Genomic DNA, 18,911 nt, shown 5'->3' on the forward strand with positions numbered 1-18,911 from the left:
ACATAGCAAAGGAAGCTCAGCTCGATGCTTTGCGACGACCTTGAGGGGTGGGGTAGGGAGGGTGGGAGGGAGGCTCAAGAAGGAGGGGATTTGGGGACATATGTATGCATATGGCTGATTCACTCTGTTGTATAGCAGAAAGTAACACAACATTGTAAAGCAGTTATACTCCAATAAAGATGGGGGGCAATTTTCTTTATTGGGCACTTGCTAGGTTGCTGTAGACTTTTGACTTTTTCAGAATTCCTATAAGATTAGTTGAGCCAGTTTCCAGTTGCTTTTTGATGTTTCTGTGTGTGAATGAGGACTTAGAGCCACCCAGTCTGCCATTTTGCTGATGTCTTTTGACCACAACTGGGAATTCTTGAAGGAGTGATATGTCTCCGGGAGCCCTATTTCATTTGTTTCTCTACTCACTGCTGGTTTGACTTCAGTGCCAATTGCCACACTGAAACTGCCCTTCACAGGGTCACCAGTGCAGCCTGTAAGTCAAGTTCCATTGGGTACTGCCAATTCTTACTCTATCTTGTTTGTTCTTTTTGACACATTTTGATACTACTGACCCTTTTTCCTTTCTGGAAACTCCTTTGTTGGTCTCCGTGAATACATTTTCTAAGTTCTTTTTTTTCTCCTTTCCTGCAGTTTAATTCCTTTTTTTCCTCCTCTTCCTGCAGTGTCCCTCAGGGTTCTGCCCTAAGCCTTTTCATCTCATGCTTTCCCTCCCCTTGGGTTATACTACCTATGACTCCTAGCCACCACTGGTCTACTGGTGACTTTCAAATGGATAGTGTTTAGCACAGCTCTCTTTTAAGTCACAGATCTATATATCCACCTGCTTAATGAACATATATATTTGGATATTTCACAAACATCTCATACAAAACATCTTCAAAACAAATTCTTATCTTTATGTTCAGTCCATAAACCCGAGACTCATCTTAGCTCCCTCCCTTTTATCCCTGTCAAGGCACCACTGAAGCCACGTGAATCATACTTTCATAGAATCTCCTCTCCATTTCCATTGCCCAGTGCCTTCATTTTGATCAGCAGAATTTGTTACCTACTTTCTCCAGTCTATTCACTTTCCAATTCAATTACTGTACTGCTGACAGAATAATCTTTCTAAAGGGTAACTCTGATCGTGACACTCCCACTTAAAAACCTTTCTGGGTGCCTCCCCTCCCCCACCCCAACAAAGTGGCACTCGTAAGAAAATTCAAACTCCTCAGACAGCTTACAATAGTCCTCATGATGTGGCACGTGTTTTACAGCCACATTTATAATTCAACCTCTCATGTAATTCTCCTGCCAACATTCCAGGGCTGTTTTTGCCATCATTCTTTCACATACGCTTTTATGGAACACATTCCCTACCCAAGACAGGTGCCTCATAAATGTATGTTGGATTAAAAGAAGAAAGTTGAATTATTACATGAAGCCAGGTTGTTAGAACTGAGGAGGTGGTCTTAGTTCTACTTAGACTAAAACCAGCACGGTTTTCAGACTTCAAAGAGGTAGGAAGATGAAGGAATAGATCTTTGAATGACACTCTTCCAAAAGGATTTTCTTGTCAGAAACTATTATCATTTTCATTCTTACAGGAGTGGAATATGGAGGTTTGGTGGGCATCTATAGTTTGAATCACATCCCAACAATATATCACCAATGCAAAAACATTAAAAGGGGGGGCTTCCCTGGTGGTGCAGTGGTTGAGAGTCCGCCTGCCAATGCAGGGGACACAGGTTCGAGCCCTGGTCTGGGAAGATCCCACATGCCACGAAGCAGCTAAGCCCGTGCGCCACAACTACTGAGCCCGCGTGCCTAGAGCCCATGCTCCGCAATGAGAAGCCACCGCCGCCATGAGAAGCCTGTGCACCACAATGAAGAGTAGCCCCAGCTCGCCGCAACTAGAGAAAGCCTGAGCACAGCAACGAAGACCCAACGCAGCCAACAATAAAATAAATTTATAAAAAATTATATTAAAAGGATTTTGAGATCAAGCAGTTCCCTGTAATTTGTAATGCCTCAAGCCTTGCTACTCTTTAAAGCGTGGTCCATGGACCAATAACATTGGCGTTCCCTGAGAGCTTTTAGAAATTCAGCATGGATGAATTAAGATGGGTGAACAGAGTGAGAAATTCAACAAAGTGATGATAGAAAATATTAAAAAGTACCAAATAGAAGTCACAGAGCTGAAGGAAGAACACATTAACTGAAAATTGTTAAGGTGTTCAACAACAGACTACATGAAGCAAACAAAGGCTCAGTGAATTAGAAGTCAGGGCAGTGGAACTCATCTAATCAGAGAAGGAAAAAAAGTGCTGCTAGGTTAAAGGGCTTGCTATTACATAGGTCCCAGAAGGAAAAGAAAGTGAGAAAGGGGCAGAAATCCTGTTTGAAGAAATACTGAAAGATTCCCTAACCTGGGGAAGGAACTACACACCCAGCTCCAGGAAGCCCATAGGGCTCCAAATAAGATGAACACAAAGAGATCATAAATAATCCCACATACATACGGTCAAAAAGAATGAAATCTTGCCATTTGCGACAACATGAACGGACCTCAAGGGCATTACGCTAAGTTAGAGAAGTCATACAGAGAGAGACAAATACCATATGATCTCTCTTATATGTGGAATTTTTTTTTTTTTTTTTTAAAAGCAAGCTCATAGATACAGAGAACAAATTGGTGTTGCCAGAGGCAGGGGTGGGGTGTGGAAATAATGGGTGAAGGGCTCAAAGACTAAAAAAATAAATAAAATGTTACACAAAACAGGATTGCTGCTTATAATTTTAAGGGTCAACAGCTCCCCTGTGGACCCCTAGGAGTCCAGATACTTCCAAGTTTAAGAGCCCTTGCTCTTAAAGTGACCTCCAAGGGATGTCTGTCCCTTTACCCTACTCAAATAGCAGATGTTTCGTATTTTACAGACACCATCGTTGGTGGCGGTTTTTGCCACGATGGTCTGGCTCTGCCAGCCCTGGGGAGAGCTTAACCACCTCCACGAGCATGGACTAACTATACACACCTAAGTCTACCTTTGTTCAGCCACCCTTGGTTTATCCTGGAGAAAATGAAACCAAAGAAAGGAAAGAAATCATGGACTTGGTGACGTGGACGAATTTAGCAAGAAAACAATAAACCAAATTACTCTCTGGACTGAAGGAGGGAAGGCAGAGGGGCTTATTTAGAGGTGTTCAACTCTAAAGCTTACCACCACATTCCTAGTCCATTATGCCAAGATTAACCTTCCATATGGTTACTCTGGGAGGGGGCTGACATCTCTGACTGGTTCTACACTGCCATTAGCCATTTGCTAGCAGAATACTCACAGACCACAGCAAAGCTAACCCTCCCGTGGACTAAGCAAAAATGTGCTGGTGGATATCCTTTAAGTTGGTGTAAAGAGGGGCAAGATAAATGATCTCAGGGCCTCAAACAAGCCCCTGCACAAGGATCTTTTGCCCCACGCAGCCCGGGCATTGCAGCCTGTCCTGTGACTTGGCTAACGCGTATGTCACCTGTTTCTGCTTCCCAGTGCAACGGGCCTTGCGTCGGGCCTCGCCTCGCCGTGCAGCACAGACAAGTCTTCTGCCAGACCCGGGATGGCATCACCTTACCATCAGAGCAGTGCAGCGCCCTTCCGAGGTAAGAGAGAGCCATGGACTGCCTTTTCCCAGGCCCTGTGTCAATAGCACGCAAAGACCGTGGTAAGTAAACCTTTCTCCTCCAACCTTCCATGGTCCCAGCGGTCACCTCCACATTCTCCCCAGGTCACTGGCCTCCTAGAGGTAGGAGGTGGCCTCGTGCTTACTGAATGGGCCAGGCTGGGCTTTCCCCTTGCGGAGATGGAGAGAGAACGCAGAGGATGCTGTTCCTCTGAGGAGGCCTCGTGGCACAAGAGACCCGTGCTGGCTACAGGGTGGGCAGGAGGTCAGGTCCACAAAGTGGGCACCAGACCCCAAGGGCTCCACCGGCCTCTCACTCTTGTCCACCTCCCTCTAGAAGTTATGCTGAGACCCCTGTCCCCAGGTCTCAGCCTACCATTCCCATCCAGCCCCCAGCCCCTGTCATCCTTCCTTCCCTTGGGGAGAGGGCTCATCACCCGCCTCGCTAAGGTCCCCGCCCCTGAGAGCTCATTCTCAGGTCAACGCAGTGAAACGGACATTGTAGAGATGAGCAGACACAGGCCCAGTTAGAGGAAGGGGTCTTCTGAGACCCTACAGCCGTTCAGTAACAGAGCAGAGATCAGAACCCAGGGCTGGCAGCGCTGGGAGTTCTCAGGGATACCTGAGATTTGGGGGTTTCCAGCACGGTTTTCCCATCAGCTCCCCTGATTCAGCCCCCAGAGAGGCAGACCCTAATCCTGCCACCCTCCTACCACAGGCCCGTGAGCACCCAGAACTGCTGGTCCGAAGCCTGCAGCGTACACTGGAGGGTCAGCCTGTGGACCCTGTGCACGGCGACCTGCGGCAACTACGGCTTCCAGTCCCGGCGCGTGGAGTGCGTGCACGCCCGCACCAACAAGGCAGTGCCCGAGCACCTGTGCTCCTGGGGGCCCCGGCCCACCAACTGGCAGCGCTGCAACATCACCCCGTGTGAAAACAGTACGTTCCAACCCCACAGAGCCTTCTGCAGATTCCCCACGAGGCGTCAGGTGCAGCGGGCAGTCCCCGGAACTGAGCCTGAGCATAGGGCAGCGGACCAGCTTTCCCAAGGATCCTGAGCTAGGGCTGGAGTTGTGTATTTTCAGAGGGTGCCTGGGTGCATGCAGGCGAGCAAAGGTGCATGCAAGGATATACGTGCACGTGTCCAGGCCAGAAGAGATGGCTGGGTGTGGCCCAAGGGCTCCATCCCGGCCCCTGAGACAGCCGGGTGCCTTCGGCCAAGTGCTGGGTGAAATCAGCCTCCAGCTCACCTACGGTAGTTTGGCTGGTACCCAGAGGGGACAACTAAACAATGGCTCTTGGGGAGAAAGCACTGTTTGCGCCCAAGCAGCACACAGAGCACCTCCCGCTCAGCCAACCCTGCACCCATCACGGCTCTGCGTCTCACAGAACACGGACCTGCCGACCCCCACCCTCCTTCGCAGCCCCGTGGGCACCCACCGGTCTGTGCAGGAGCCACACCTGGCATCTGATACTCATTCACTCCCTCTTCCCTCAAGCCTAGACCCCTCCTCCTTAGCCCAGCACCAGCATTTATATCCCCATTGGGTGAGGATCTATTTTTTTCTTCCTCTGGACCCAAAACAAATTGGAGGTGCTTCTCCACAGGGAAGGAGACAAAGCATGAAGCAAAGAAAAGGGAAGCTTTAAATGTTGCCGTGCAGTTTCCCCCGCAAACTGGGCCACACTGAGCCTCAGATTCCCCACGCTGAGCAGATGCCACGTAGGCAAACAGTGCCAGTCCTTTTTCTACACGGGGTGGGATTGTCTATGTCCTCTCGTGTGATGCTGACCCATCTCTGTCAGCTCCCCATACTCAGGACCACCGTTCCACGAAAGTAGTTCAGACTTACTATATTAACCACAGGTGTCCATGGCCCGAATCCACGCCAGTATTAAAGACCCATCAGCCTGTGCCAATACTGAACTAGGACGCCACGGCGCTCTGGTAGGCACGGTGAGGGGAAGGGGTAGAGAGGCTCGGGAGAGAGGACAAGCAAATGAAGCTTCACGGGGGAAAGGAAGGCTCGCGTTACAGGGGGTGAAGCCACCAGACAGGTCCTCACTTGCACACCACCCCGAAGTGGAGCAGAATTTAGTCCTTCTGGGAAGCAGCTCAAGGAGGAAAAGCATCAATCAGTCAGACACTCAAACGCCATGGGGAAAGGCCCCCCTGCCCAGGAGGTGAGGCGGTCCCGAGCGCCTTCAGGAAGGAAGGGGGCTATCGGAAAGGCCGCAGAGCCCCGGTATTCGGCCCCCAGTCGCAGCCTGAGCTGCCCCCATGGTTGGCAGCCTGGGGAGCAAATGGCCAAGCTCCACCGGAGCAAGGCCAGCCCAGAGGCCTCCAGCACGGGCGTCTGGTGCCCAAGGCAGACCCCAGGAGGCACCCGGTGGCCACGGCTGTTACCGAGCCTCCGTTTCACCTCTCCTTTCTGTCCCCTTTCCCAGTGGAGTGCAGAGATACCACCAGGTACTGTGAGAAGGTGAAACAGCTGAAACTCTGCCAACTCAGCCAGTTCAAATCTCGCTGCTGTGGGACTTGCGGCAAAGCGTGAAGACAGGACGCGGGGAGAACGCTACCCTGGCAGCACGGAGGACTCACGCAACCACCTTGGACAGAACTTAAGCTTTCTTCGTTTTATTTATTTATTTCCCCCTCTCCACCCTCCACCACACACATCCTCATCAACCTCCTCCCTTGCCCTTCCCCCTCCCCAGACATGAGGACCCCAGCATGTCTTCTCTCTCAGTTAGCTGGAGGACAGAATGAGGGGACAGGACAAGGACGGAGGTCTAACGGAGGTTGCAGAGCAGATCAGGCCAGACAGAAAGAGCTCCCTGGAAGAGCCAGCTCCCTCCCCAACCTGGGATCCCAGGGAGACCTAGGAAGAGGCCAGCGCAGCCCCCCGGGGCCAGCAGGGAGCCAGAGCCACGGTAGACGGGAGAGAGAGGCAGAAGGGGAGGGTGCCAGAGGGTTTGTGAAGCATCGGTACTGACTCCGGACAGCCAACAGCATCTCTCCTGGCAGGAGATGGTTAAGGCAGGGGAGGGAGGACACCATCCGTGCTGAGAACACAGCCCAGGACTCAGCTCTTCCAGTGGGGGGCACAGAGCAATGAGAACTCAAACCACGGTGGAGGTAAAGGGGAGCCAATCCAAGTAGGCCTAAAGCGCACAGCGATGCAGAAAACGAAGGGGGGAAGGAAGGGACAGAAGCACAAAGAAGCCTGTGCGAGTTCCTGAGAGGGGGAGCGAAGGGGACAGGGGAGCGAGCGGGCAGCCACACGAGGCTCTGAACCACGAGCCCCAGTGCCTGGTGTACCGGTGCAGGCTCAGGGGAGGCTGCGGTGCTCAGCTCTGCTGCCCCCAGGAAGGCAGAGCCCTGGGGCTCAGGCCGCGTGCAGGAGGTATGCCCTCCCTGCAGCGGAGAGGGGTCCCCGAGCGAGCCGCTCAGTGAACTTCTGCCCGTGCCCCCATGGCAGAGCTGGTGAGATGGCGGCGGCGGGGCCTAGCTGCGCAGTCAGGCCACCCCTGGCGTCTCCGAATCAAGCATCCCCCAGCCCGGAACGAACTGCTGACCTGGGCCAAGGTGTTTCGCTCATGAGTAGGCTGGGTTTCCTGCCTATATGGTTTTTACTGCTCCACCTGAGGGCCAAGGACTGGGGTCAGCTGGCCAAAAACCAACCCACCATTCAAGTTGCCAGAGTATCCATCAGATGAGAGCGACCAGGGCACCCGTGGAACCGCAGGCTTGCGTGGGCCCCTCCCGGGGCACGGTGACGGCTGCCCTATATTCAGACAACAGGCCGGGGCGGGGCGATGGGGCACGGAGGCAAAGCCAAAGGATAACTAAAGCTTCCCAGATGCTCCTCAAAGGCTTTTCAACCCATTCCCTCCACACGGTGAAGTACTATGAACTCTACCAGAATTAAAATACATTGGTTTTGCTGACTCCGCGGGCAAAGCGGGCATACACACTCCAGTAATGCCCGTCAGCTACAGTAACGTGGCTGTAGCAGAGCCAAGCGGCAAAACTGAAAACCTGGGACACCGTGGCTCATTGTCAATGAGAGTGCTCACTCCGCAGAGCGGTTGGGGGGCGAGTGACTTTGGCCTGCGCCCCCCAATCCCCGTGGCCACCATTTAGTAGCAGCTGGGGCAGAGCAGGGCGGCCAGAGTCACTCACCCCTCAGCCAAACCGCCCCCTCACATACAGACTCGCAAAACGTCACACACCTCGGGGCCACCACTGACATCGGGGCTGCATTTTCTAGCCAGCCTGGAAGTACAAGTTAGTGGGGGAGACGTTATGCTTTGTGTTCTCCCCAGGTGAGCTATGGACAGTTAAGGTAGTTCTTTCTTCCTCACCACAATAATGGGCTCTAAGAAATCATGTTCCTAAAAATCAGTGTAATGTTTATTTAAAATAAAAGAGAATGTCTTCTATGTCTGTATATCTTTTGTGAATATTTATTAGGATTTCCTGTATAAAAAAGTGCAATATTAATAATTGTACATTGTCTTCCAGAAAAAAAAAAAACAACAAAATATTTGGGGGACTTTTTATTAACTTCCTGCAGTTGTGTTCCTGTAAACTCGGTGGTGATTATTGTACTGTTCCTATTTTTAATAGAACCTGATGTTTAACTCTGGATCCATTCGCTGTGTACAGAATACATTGTAAAAGCTAGCACAGGATGACAGGGCAATAAGAGGGGATTCGTTTGTGACACAATAGTTATGCGTGGAATGTGCAAGACAGATTCCATACTATGACTAATGTGGTTGATAATACCTAGCTCAATAGCTATGGAAAACCAGTGGGCAATATTTACGTTTCCTAAATAGCAGGTGTCCTCCAGCTCCACCACGTGTCGGGTTGTAGCAGGTGGAGGTGGGTTTCAGAGCGAGCTTGGAGGACCTAGGTTTGGGGCGGGCAGCAGCGTGCCCCTTGCATGAGATGAATGTACATTTACTGTCTGTTCTGTGAATTGTGACTCGGCAGCACCAAAAGATTATTAGGGCTGCTGAAGAATGTGGAAGGAGGCACTTCCTCCTCTAAAACACAAAACTCTATTTATATATTTTGTACAGATAATACAGCTTATTTATTTAAATCTTGTCGTCCGAGTCTCTATTAAGCTCAGCCTTCCTATCTTGTTCTGGGCAGGGGGGTGAGGCTGGTTCCCAGTCACATATGTGAGTTTGGCTAAAATGGAAGAATCACAGTTTTCAGCTTTGCATGGGAAGCTGGGGGCCATGAACGCAGAGGAGCTAGTGCACAAATTGAGGCTTACTGCTCTCTTTGACAATCATCTCATTTACGACCCTATGTGTCAGCAGACCTCGGAGGTACTGAGGATTTGGTTCCAGACCACTGCAGTAAAGCAGATAGCACAATAAAGGAATTCCCACGAAGTTTTTGGTTTCACAGTGCATATAAAAATTATTTTTACACTATACTGTAGTCTATTAAGTGTATAAGAGCATTATGTCTTTAAAAACAATGTACGTACCTTAAGTAAAAATACTTTTTTGCTAGAAATGCTAAAGATCACCTGAGCCTTCAGCAAGTCACAGTAGTAACATCAAAGGTCACTGATCACGGATCACCATAGCAAATGTAATCATGATGAAAATTTTGAAATATTGCGAGAATTAACAAAGTGTGACACAAAGACGCAAAGGGAGCGAATGTTGTTTGAAAACTGGCGCCAAGAGACCTGCTCAGGGTGGGGTTGCCACAAACCTTCCATTTGTAATACACACAGTACCTGCGATCCACAACAGAGCAAAGCACGATGAAGCGTGGTACACGCCTGTAGGGGGAAGAAGGGAGCCACGGCACCGTCAGGAAGAAGAGCGAGTGCAGGCATCTCGGTGGGGAGGGGGGTGTGCAGACTCGGAGCAGGAGGGGTCTCACTCCCCGTCAGGCTTCCTACCCCCGAGGGCATGCACCGCGTGCAGTGGCTGCGTGCTGAAACCCTGGGTGTGCGCCCTTGTCGGGGCTCCCATCTATAGATCATTCCTACATTCAATCCTCACATGCACCCTGTGATCATCTCCATTGACATGTGGGTAGACAGAGACCCAGACAAGCCCAAGGTCACCCAGAATTCAAACCTGAGCAGCCTGGCATCTCAGCCAGAGCCCTGCTCTTCCCCGCGATGCCGACCTCAGCTCCTCCGTGCGCAAGCCAGGTGCGGGCACCTTTCTCTCCCACCGCTCAGAGGTTGGGAGAAGACGATGGCGGGACTTTTAATGGAGTTGTTGCTTTCTCACCCCCTAAAATCAATTCTCATGGCACTGTAGGGCTCCTAGCTCCCCCTACTTTTAAAGCATTTAATAAAGCTACTATAGAGAGTGCAGAAACAAAAGCATACTTGTAGGGTTCTTTATAAACAGGCTCTGGTGAAAGGGCAGCGTGTCCCCAGACCCGGAAGATGTCCACACAGGGACCTTTGTGTGAGATACGCTCCAGGGGACCCCAGCCTGAAAGCCCAACTCCAGCCTGTTTCCAGCAACTCACCCCAGCACGTGACACTCCACCGAACAGCATAAAAATATGCCAGAAAGCTCTTCTTGAAATTCTAATTATTTTCTAAGGAGTTGTAGGGTTTGCTTTAAAGAAAAGACCGATGCTAGCGCTATAAATACTCACATACCAGCAACCAAACAATGTTCCACAGAGACCCCCGTGGAGGGTTTTGGCGGGGAAGGAGTCAGAGACGCCACAGCGAAAAGCCAGGAAGGCTCAAAGGGTGGGAAGGGCTCAGACAGCAGGTATGGAAAATCTTCCAGCCAAAATCACAAAGCTCAGCAGGCGAAAAAGAGAGATTCTGACCAAGATGCCACCAACCACAGTGTAAAAGTTTGGAATCTTAACCATGAGCCAGTCCTAGGATTGTAACTCCTCCTGCGAGAGTGCCCTGCTTGGCCTCAGGAGTTTCCAGGACTTTGACGAGATGAGCTCAGAAAATCTTTGGGCCCATCGAGACCAGACTGATCAACAATCAGCAGAGCTCACTCATGTCCCAGCTTCCTCACCTTTGAAGAGAGGATACCTCATGGGATAGGGCTGTTGTAAAGAACTGGTTCATTCCTGTCAAGGAAATAGAAGGGGGCCTGGCATGTCACTGAAACATTCACTGAATGTTAATTGCTATTATCATCATCCAGGCTACCTTAGAGAGATGGGGAGATGACGGGCAGGGCCGGCAGAACGTTTGCTATGTCATGTTACTTCCCATTGTCAGCTTTCAGAGACCCTCGCCTATGTTCCCATTTTCAATTGAGAAACACATCAGTCATTCCTCAGAAGTTCAGTACCAGACAATAGCGTAAACAAGAGAGGTATCAGTGAACCAAGCTCTGTATCTTGGAAGAAAACAGATCCATCCACGTAGCTAACTCAAACATTCACCAAAATACTGACAAACTTCCAGAAATACTTCCCGAGACAGATATTATTTTATAATCCCAAAGTACAACATAGTCTCAATTCAAAATACCCAAATGTACACATAAATCCCTTTTCCTTTGATTTAGTTAAAAAAAAAAAGAAGAAGATGGAGAAATAGTCATTCATGAGCAAATACACAAGTAAAGTAAAAGGTAAAATTAAGGATCTCTCACTTACCAAGTGGTACGCTTTCTCATAAACAGCATGGTATTATCCTCTCACCTCATCCTGCAAGTAAACCTAAAGGAAATCACCCAATTTTATTAATGGTTCTCAGCTTAAACGAGACAAGTTAGATCTCAATAATCTATCCGCAGGGCTCCCCAAAATAGGCAAATTCATCCACAAGGAGAAACGGAATCGTGGGGTAGAGAGAAGGATGAAGCTTTTGGGAAATAACCCAATGAAAGCTGACCTGTCTAGCAAGCTAACCCATGGGAGAATAAATTAGGAAACAAAATGAGGTGACACCCCCTTGGTTTTTTCTCTCTCTGTCCCGCATTTTGTTTGATGAACCAACTGTGATTTAAGGACTTCAGGATTCAGACTCAGAATGCACTGAATGTGAGTTAAATCAGGGAAGGTTATCTACCCATGTCACAGACTGCCAATGAGGAAAATATCGGTGTTGATGCAAGCCTTGAAGTGAATAGTAAAGAAGTGAATACCCAATGAATTCTACCAATCCTCTAAGATGAATCTAAAATTATTATCTTCCCCCACGCACCCATCCTGTCCGCTTGGAGATGCTTTCACGGGTCAAATGTGTGTGAGCTGATCAGAGACTGTTATCTTCAACCAAATCTTAGCTTCTTACTCACAGCACCCCAAGGTTTTCAACCGTTTGCTGCTGCCACCCCTAAAATTGGAAGGCAGGTATTGGTAATGAAGCGTCTGCTAATAAGAACTGAGCTGTCACCTTCTCTGTCAACAAGAGGTTTACAGCTTCACTCAGATGGACTCCGTGAAGCACCTGGTCTCCATCAACCACATGTGTCACGCTTCTGATAACACAATATACAGATGTCACTCACCTCTGTTTTCCAAAGGCAAAATCCAACTTCAACCAAGGATTTCCCAGGCTGCTCCTAAAGATATAGTTTATATATGTGTAAACAGACATTAAATGTGCAGTTTTATGTGAGTGAAGAGAAAGCAGACAGTGGGGAATGGTTCTCCTGCCGAACATAAATAATGTTTGCTTAAGCAGAATGCTTAGGAGGACCTGAGAGATTGCACAGTCAGCATCCAGACCAGAAAGCATGCCTGGGAAACCTGCTCCCTCCCTCTCCAAGAGGCCATAAACAGCCTTCCTCCAGGTCTTTGTGATACCAGGGTTGACCTAGTTACAAATCCCGTGAAGGACAGTAGACAAGCTGTGAACAACTTAGTTACCAGGTGAGCAACTCGAGGAAAGGTTTAATGGTCAAGGAAGGGAGTGCGGTGATGAAGTGTGTCATGGGCTTGGTTTCATTCCCCCAATCCCCACCACCATTTTTTAAAAAACAATGAAAGGGCCAGGAAATGACGTAGTTGAGGTCAGCCGAAGGTGGATGAAGTTGTTCGCCAGTCATCCAGGTAGCTCTCTGTCCCACAGCTGGAGCTCAGCAAGTCACAGTGCCAGGGCACAGCGCAGGTGCCAGATTCATGGACCAGCCACTCCTGAGATGGATTTCTTCACCTGCACACCTCCCCGCTACTGGAGTGGAGACACTCAAGGTAACCACCTGGGAGCAAACCCCCATGACCTAGATCCTCCCCTCCTTTTGCACTTGTGAAGGTCTAGCCTTTGCAACTTGGGCCCAGCTGGGATGGAAAACCACCAGCCTCTTCATCTGGTCCTACTGGACCTCACTCTACTCGCCCCCACCAGGCAGTCCTCTGTCTCTTCTGATCTCATCTCCTTCCCCCTGATTTCTTTTCCCATCACATACCTTTCCTTTCCCTCAGAGTCTCACCAACTCTGACTAAGCACCAGCTCTGTGCCAGGCCCAGGCTGGACCCTGAGGACACAGGGTGAAAGCCTAGTCTCTGCTTTGAGCCCCCAAGGAGCTCAGAGTCCAACCCAGAAAGCAGACACATCCCACCACTAATGCCAACGTGCCCTCCTCTTCCAAGTTTGGGGGAATCTCCAGCCCAGCTTTCTTCCTCATTTGGTCCTTTCCAGTCAGCAAGCCAGGGATTGCTCCTTTTATTCCTAATCCTCTGTCACTGGGGCTTTTGCAAAGGTATCCCGACTGGAGCCCAGTCTCCTCCAATCCACTTCTCATATAGCAGCTAGCACTCTTCTTATACTACCTGCAAATACATCAACGTAAACTGATGTATACGTGTAAAATTAACTTAAACCTACACCCTGGGACTTCCCTGGTGACTCGATGTATAAGACTCCACGCTCCCAATGCAGGGGGACTGCGTTCGATCCCTGGTCAGGGCACTATATCCCACATGCATGCCACAACTCACTAAGGATCCCACGTGCCACAACTAAGGAGCCCAAGAGCCACAACTCAGGAGCCCACGTGCTGCAACTAAGGAGCCGGCAAGCCACAACTAAGGAGCCCACCTGCAGCAACTAAGACCAGCACAACCAAATAAATATTTTTTTTAAAAGCCCTACACCCGAGGGGGCAGCTAGCTAACAATTTAATTATCTATTCATAAATCTACCCTCCAAAAGTGACCATTGCAAGCATTTCAAATATGGTTATCTAAATGTGCACCAGAGGGCTTGTTAATTACACAAAGTTCATTAATTACACGCCAGTGAAATTAGCTATATTAGAGGACTGGAGAGGGTACACAAGCACCACTGCTCTGGTACAAACCATCTAAGTATCCAGCAAACCCAGCAGCCTAGAGCTACAAGTCCAGAGCTCTCCTTGGTCCTGTGTATCCCCACTCCCCGCACCCAACCCTTGCTTGATCTGACCAGAGAAGTTTCTGGCTGATCTTACCACAAGAACATCCACCGTGGAGTAACTGTCAGAGTGCCCAGGGTTGTAACAATAGGATTTATTTAAGTTCACAGAGCAGGTTACGTGGCAGCACCGGGCCAGTTTGCGAGCATTTATGCCTGTGCCAGAATTTGGTCTGAGATTGCTTCCACTGAAACACACCATCTTAGGGACTGAGGCTGTGTAGGTGGAAACAAAGAACTCCAGCCTCTCTTAATGGAGCTCCCATTTTACCGAGATAACCTGGAAATTGTTGGTCAGCCAAAACAGCTTAAATTCATTCACAAAGAAATATTCTCAAAAGACGGTTTGGGTTATACCAGTCCTCTGTTTTTTTAAAGCCTTCTCCACCTTCCTACTTTGTCAGGATAAGGGACAGACTCCTTAAAATGTCCTGAGGCACCCCTGCAAAAGCCCAGCCTCATCTCTGGCTGATTTCTCTGGGTGACTGGCCTCAGTTCCTTGAAGGCTCCAGGGTCCATCCTCCTTCCCCTTGTCACCTTCCCATGAGCCATGGAACACTGGCCGCCATACCCACCACCGCCTACTCCTCCCTTGGGAGTTTCCCTGGCACCCAGGGTGGGACAAATATGGAGGCTGTAAGATTTATTTACCACACCTCCTCTTGTAAACAGAGTGCTAAAACGATCTGTCGTTTTGCTGAAAAGATGATGATGGGTGGGAATAAAGACGACAATGACCAACGGAAGACTATACTGCATGACGTGACAGAAGGACGAAGAAATCCTAAAGGACAAGATCTGGATAACTGTGGCTGGAGAGGCTGGGGGGAGAGGAGACAGAGGAGGGAAGGGGGAGAGGTGAGGGGAGTCCCACCTCAGCATCATACTGACAATCTCAAGGAAGCCATCACCACCCTTCAAGCTGACTCCCTGCCCTCCCCCTCCCTCAAGGCACCCAACACAATTACAATTACCTGACCCATCCCGGTGCCTGGTAACTCAGAAGATCTTTCCTTCTGTACTTCAGGAAAGACCCCTTTCTTCCTTAAAACTTGTAGTGGAGAAAGGAGAGACAGAAAGAGGAAACACGTCTGGAAATTCTAGGATATTCCAGTCACCCCTTACCAGGGACCACACTGGGACCACAGCGGTAAGTGGAAGTGCCAGGCCTGTCTGGCTGCAGAGCCTCTTCAAAGGCCTCACTGCACCTCGCTTCCCATTTGAATGGCGGTCCTGCATTCGGATGCCCTATCCCAGCCTGCCTCGACCTCAGGGGACAGCAACTCCATCCTTCCAGGCACTCAGCCCAAAGGTTCTGGGGTCATGCTGATTCCCTGGTTAATCTCACTCCACCTCCAATGAGCAACACAGTGTAGTCTACTCATCGCCCCCATTTCTACCAGCCAGGTGTGGACCTGCATCATTCTCTATGTCATAAGCCTCCTACCGAGCCCTGCTTCTACCCTTGCCCATTGCCGCCCCTCACAGCAGCCGTCAGGGTGACCACAGTGACAGTTGTAACAGAAACCTGATCTGGGCACTTCTCAGTTGGCTCCCCTTAGAGTAAAAGCCAACTTCCTGGCCATGGTCTCTACAGCCCTCACTGGCCTCCTGACTGCTCCCTGGACACCCCTAGACCAAACTGTGCCCACCCCGGGGCCTTTGCGCTAGCTGCTCCCTGACAGCCTCACCTCTCCCTTTGAGACTCTCAAGAACCCCCTTCTCAGTGAGGTCCACCCGGACCGTTCCCTTCAAGACATCCTGTACCTCCCAGAGCTCCCGGGCCCTCTTTAATCCCGATCACCTTTTCCTTTTCCCATGGCTCTTATCACCTTCTAACTTACAATACACAGGAGGCTTTTTATCTATCACGTGCGTATTACTGCATTTCTATTCTATGCTCCACACTATTAGATACAGCCACGTATGAGTGAACTGCACTGCACACCTATTTATTATTGAGCGTCTGTCTCCCCCACTAGACTGTAAGCCCCACGAAGGGTAGGATCTGCCTCTGCTCTGTTTACTGATATAGCCCGAAGCACCTAATAAATATTTCCTGAAGGAATGAACCAATCTACGTATGTATGTGTGTACAGGTGGCTGGGAGGGGGAGGACGAGGGAGGGTGGTCAGCGCTATGACAGACAGGGCGTGCTGTCCCTCCTGGTGACGGAGCTGAGACAGCAGCTGTGGGACTGTGGGGGGGCAGGGAGGCGTATCTAGGGGGCGGAGGCACATATGATGGGATGTGTGGAGGGAGAAGGGAAGATTTCTGAGAAACCACCCATCAGACAGGGAATTCATTGGATGGAGTGGAGGAAACGAAAGCCCATGGAGACGCAGGAGAACACCTAAGGGCCATCTGGACGGGTCCCATGGAGGTGCCCACAGGGCAAGGGCATGGCGAGAACTATGGCTGACCCAGGAGTCTGGGAAAAGGGCTGCACAGACACTGTGACAGCCTCAAGTCAGACAGACCCCTGGGGCAGCCAGGCAAGCAGAGGTAGGAGATACAGCAATCTTCAGATCTCAGGGACACGGCCTCCCTTTGAGAGCTTATAATAAAACATACACAGCAGATGTGACTGTATGTTACCAAATCACAAGATGAAAATAACTTTTTCCTTGGAAAATCCCAAGGGATCTTTTTCTAAAGTGATTAACTATTTTAGACCAAAAGCTTAAAATGTAAAAATCTCTGCAAATAACCTTCATCTCTGAATGTAATCATTCCTCATTATACATTACACTTGTAAGTAAGTGACTATCATGGAAAGAAGCCCTATTGCAACTTAATCAACATTTTTGTATCTGTGTGTGTGTGTGTGTGTGTCCAGAAGCAATTAGTGACTAGGTCTGAATGCTAACTCAGTACTAGGTACAGTGGCAAATCACTCACACATACAATTACCATTCCCAAAGTTCTTTCAACCTTATTATTTCTGAAGCCACACACCTGCAAACCACAGAGCCTTTTAAAAGCTTTCCAAATTCCATTCTTTTCTCTCAACTTCAAGAGCCTCCTGCCTCTCTCTGGTAGCGCTCCCCTTCCTCCAAATGCATGGCATCATTCAAAAACGTCTTCACTGTTCACAAGGTTTGTTTTACATACATCTTTTCATCCAATGTCCTGAGCAAGCCTGTGAGTAATTCACCAAGTTGCTTAACCTCTCTGAGCCTCAACTCCCCACCTGGACAGGAGAATAACAAACACAGAGAGGTTTGTGTGTGTATAAAGTGAGGTGGTATGTGCTGGTGCTGTGGGAACTCGACAGAGTATGACACAGGAGCTACGCACTTGTGACCACTGTCCCGTGCATGAACTTTCTCAGGCTCCCTGTGCCCTGCGCTCTGGCTGTGCCATAACTTCCCATTTATCAAGAAGCCAAACAAGCTCAACGGACGGTGAGCAGGACCCTGAGGCACGGCAGGACCCACCGTGTTTCTGCATCATCAAAGAAAGGTCCAACCACATGTTTGCATGCGTATGTGTTTTACTGCATTCTAAACTTCTTTGAGAAAAATGTATGATGAGAGGGAGATGCAAGAGGAAGGAGATATGGGGATATATGTAGAGCTGATTCACTTTGTTATAAAGCAGAAACTAACACACCATTGTAAAGCAATTATACTCCAATAAAGATGTTTAAGAACAAAAAATCTATGATGAGCTCTCGGCAGTATTTCTCCATGTGTGTTCCAATAGGTTTTGCACAATAAAAGGACTCTGTTGTTGGAGTTGGAAATGATTGTTTCTGCCTGCTCGGCATTTATCCCTCCCTTCCCTGGAAACCATATCCCAGTTTTCTTTGGGGCATCCCCCTCACTCCCAGCCCTCCTACAGTTCGTGTAGCTCACATGGGATTGACCCCACACACACACACTGCTCAGTGCAGGGGTGGACCCCGACTCTGGTCTGGACAGTGAGTATTTTCCACCTCCCTGGCCACGGCCATCAGTTCAGGGACCAGCATGAGACACAGCCAGGCAAGACAGACTCAGTTCAGGGATTTTTACTGGAACCACCGGAAAGAAGCCCTTTAGCTAAAAGGACACTGTAAGGTTAGAATTGCTGGAAACTACCACATGGAAAGAGCCTGCCTAAGAGGGCAATGCAGAAGAAAAGAAAGCCAAAAGACGAAGACCAAGCCCCCATCACAGCATTCAAGCCCCTGGATCCAGCTGTGCCTAAAGCCCTAGACTGTTCAACTGCCTGAACCAACAAATTCCCTTTTTCGTTTGAGCACGTGTAATTTGAGCACTTACAAGAATGCTGAGTCGGGACTTCCCTGGTGGCGCAGCGGTTGGGAATCTGCCTGCCAGTGCAGGGGACACAGGTTCGAGCCCTGGTCCGGGAGGATCCCACATGCCGCGGAGCAACTGGGCCCGTGCGCCACAACTACCGAGCCTGTGCTCTAGAGCCAGCAAGACACAAAGACTGAGCCCACATGCCACAACTACTGAGACCTCGTGCCTAGGGCCCGTGTTCCGCAGCAAGAGAAGCCACCGCAGTGGGAAGCCCGCGCACCGCCAACGAAGGCTGGCCCGCGCTCGCCACAACTAGAGAAAGCCCACACGCAGCAGCGAAGACCGAACGCAACCAAAAATAAATAAAAGAAAAAGAAAAAGAAATAAAAGAATGCTGAGTCACAGCCTGGGTTATACAAAGTTAAACAAGATGCCTTTACTGTAGTGTTTCACAGAGCTTTCAAAGGATTAATACGCATCATGCATCTCCAACAAGAGGCTCTAATATGCAGCCTTTCCCAAACTTATATGTCCAATGAACGTTTTTGATAACCATATCACAGGGCTGGTATTCCAAAGAAAAGACCTTGAGCTGATACATATGACCTGT

At 49.5% G+C, this 18,911-nt stretch overlaps 1 protein-coding gene across 1 annotated transcript in view; it reads left to right on the forward strand.

The window, feature by feature from the left end:
• ADAMTSL1 (ADAMTS like 1) overlaps positions 1-6,224 on the forward strand; it is a 453,014-nt gene extending 446,790 nt beyond the window's left edge. Inside the window, exons 27-29 of the mRNA XM_024760471.1 lie at positions 3,540-3,649; positions 4,388-4,608; positions 6,118-6,224. Of these exons, the coding sequence (XP_024616239.1) occupies positions 3,540-3,649; positions 4,388-4,608; positions 6,118-6,224 (438 nt within the window). The remainder of the gene's footprint in view (positions 1-3,539; positions 3,650-4,387; positions 4,609-6,117) is intronic.
• The last annotated feature ends 12,687 nt before the right edge of the window (positions 6,225-18,911 follow it).

Source organism: Neophocaena asiaeorientalis, unplaced genomic scaffold, assembly GCF_003031525.2.
Source record: "Neophocaena asiaeorientalis asiaeorientalis breed wild unplaced genomic scaffold, Neophocaena_asiaeorientalis_V1.1 scaffold174, whole genome shotgun sequence".
NCBI lineage: Eukaryota > Metazoa > Chordata > Mammalia > Artiodactyla > Phocoenidae > Neophocaena > Neophocaena asiaeorientalis.